General features: G+C 45.3%; 1 protein-coding gene across 1 annotated transcript; it reads right to left on the bottom strand.

Moving 5' to 3' along the window:
• Positions 1 to 339: 339 nt before the first annotated feature.
• On the bottom strand, positions 340 to 1,966 carry LOC111228107 (piggyBac transposable element-derived protein 4-like; the record flags this gene model as incomplete). Its single annotated transcript, XM_022753919.1, has 2 exons — positions 1,288 to 1,966; positions 340 to 1,179 (listed from the first exon to the last, which is right to left on the bottom strand). Coding segments are annotated over exons 1-2 (1,519 nt in total), but the record flags the coding sequence as incomplete, so codon positions are not given.
• Positions 1,967 to 2,256: the final 290 nt, after the last annotated feature.

The following is a 2,256-nucleotide window of genomic DNA, read 5'->3' as shown; positions in this document are numbered from 1 at the left end:
AAGAAACAATTTGTCATTCACCACAAAATGTGTGAATACCTGAGTTTTCCCTCTTCACTTGTATTTCTATAGCTTAAGAAAAGAAAAAAATGTGCAAAAAAGGAGTTTTGAATGCATTTTTATTCATCCCAATGACAGTTTCTCTTTTTTTCCAGTGAACAATTTAAGACAATGTACAATACAAAAATATGAAAAATAACAACCCATTCAACTAATTAGCACATGTAGGGCAGTATGCAAGTGCACAGCCTTTGCAGATATATTTCTTACACCTGCAGCACACAGTATGTGTTTTACAGTCCTTCTTTTGAGGGCAGAACTGACATCTCTTCCTCTTACTTGCCCTAGCTGGGGAAGTGGCTGTGGTAGCTGGATCCTCAGGTTGATCAGGAGCTCCTGCACTCTGAATATCTTTCACAACTGCTGCTGAGGCTTCTGTGCGGGGGACATGCTTCCTTCTTTCAATGAGTGGAATTACAAGTGCCTTTCCTAGCTGCTCCAGGAACACCCTCCTCTTGTTCTGCTTACGAGACATCCAGGTCGGGTTGATCTCTCTCCAAATCACAAAGGCATTGTAGGAGGAAACATCAATGATGTTGTGGAAGATGACCAGGGGCCAGCGGGCAGTCATCCTTCTGCAGCTGTATGTTCCAATCACCTTATCTAGGTTGTCCACGCCTCCTTTGTTGTGGTTGTAGTCTAGGATGATGACTGGCTTCCTGTCCTCACGATCGCTAATGTCACCGTCTGTGTGCAGTGTGCTCAGAAGAACTACATTCTTGTTTTTCTTTGGGAGGTATGAAACTAGAGTGGTGGTGGGCGTGAAGGCAAACTTTGATGAGAAGACCTCTCTCTCCTTTGACGCAAGCAGTGCAGGTGGGAGCTCAGGCTTGTTCTTTCGAACTGTACCGACCATGGTGATCTTCCTCTTCAGGAGCTGCTGTCCGAGTTCATAAGAGGTGAAGAAATTGTCACATGTCACATTGTGACCCCTCAGTCCCTCTGTCACATCAAGCACAACTCGCATCCCCTGGTTCTTCTCTGGGCATCCACTGGTCGGCTTCCCGGTATAGACTTGCATTTTCCAAGCATAGCTTGATTTGGCATCGCAAGCCACCCATGACTTGATCCCATATTTTGCTGGCTTGCTGGGCATATACTGCCGGAAAGGACAACGACCTTTGGACAGAAGACATTAGCATCAGTGATTAGTATCAGTGTCACAGAAAACAGTCAAACAAATCAATAGTGAAAATCACTTTTATTACAAATATGAAAATAGATTACCTCTAAATGGAACCAGTTGCTCATCCACTGTTACGTCAGGCCCTGGATTGTAGAGGTAGGGCAGCCGCTCCACCCACTTGTCCCAGACCTCTCTTATGGCTGCAAGTTTGTCTGTCACACGTCTTGCTGGTCTTGACTCACGGTCATCAAATCGTAGCAGTCTTGAGTAGGTGTGAAAGAGTGTGAGTGGCATTGTGGCTCGGAAAATTGGCCTTCCACTCTCTGCATCCCATAGACTAGCTGCAGCCTCACCTCGGGATCTGTATACACCGGCTAAGATTAGCAGCCCTAAGTAGGCCTGCAGGTCAGTCTCATCCATCTTTTTCCAGCTGTCTCCATATTTGCAAAAACCCTCCAGATTTGTCATCTCCAGGATTATTTTTTCTATTGCTGGTGTGATAAACAGGTAGAATGTAGAGACAATGTCATGGGCATGAGAAACGGCATACCTTGTGGGTCCTGGGGTCATCTTTATGACGTTTTGTTCTGCATGCCTGCCGTGTTGGTCATATGCTGCTGAGGACCATGTTATTTTGCCATTTTTTGAAAGGAAAGTCTCTTTCAGCTTCAGGGTTTTCTTCTGAAGATGATTCATCATGCTCTGGGTTGTATTCCTCCCCATCTTCTTCTGATACATCCTCCACTTCCTCTTCTGAATCAGAGTTATCTTGCTGGACATCTGAAAAAATCCGCTCTAGAGCCTCTTCAACGTTATAACGCACACTCATGGCTTCAGCACAGACAGAATTCGGGGTCCTGTCATCTGCAGCACCTTTATAACCTCTGGAAATCCACAGAAAAAGAGCTCTGCGGTCTGCGAGAACGCCTTTGTGTTGTTTACGTCTGCTACTGTCTTGTTCACGTTTACTACTAATTGATCTGAGACTGATCAAAGGCACAGCAGTCCGCGAGAAGACCACCTGATTTGTCTTGTTTACTTCTGCTACTGATTGATCTGAGACACAACTA

Source organism: Seriola dumerili, unplaced genomic scaffold (assembly GCF_002260705.1).
Source record: "Seriola dumerili isolate Sdu_G_001 unplaced genomic scaffold, Sdu_1.0 BDQW01000200.1, whole genome shotgun sequence".
Lineage (NCBI taxonomy): Eukaryota > Metazoa > Chordata > Actinopteri > Carangiformes > Carangidae > Seriola > Seriola dumerili.
Note: the sequence above shows the minus strand (reverse complement) of the source record. Positions and strands in the feature narration are given on the sequence as shown.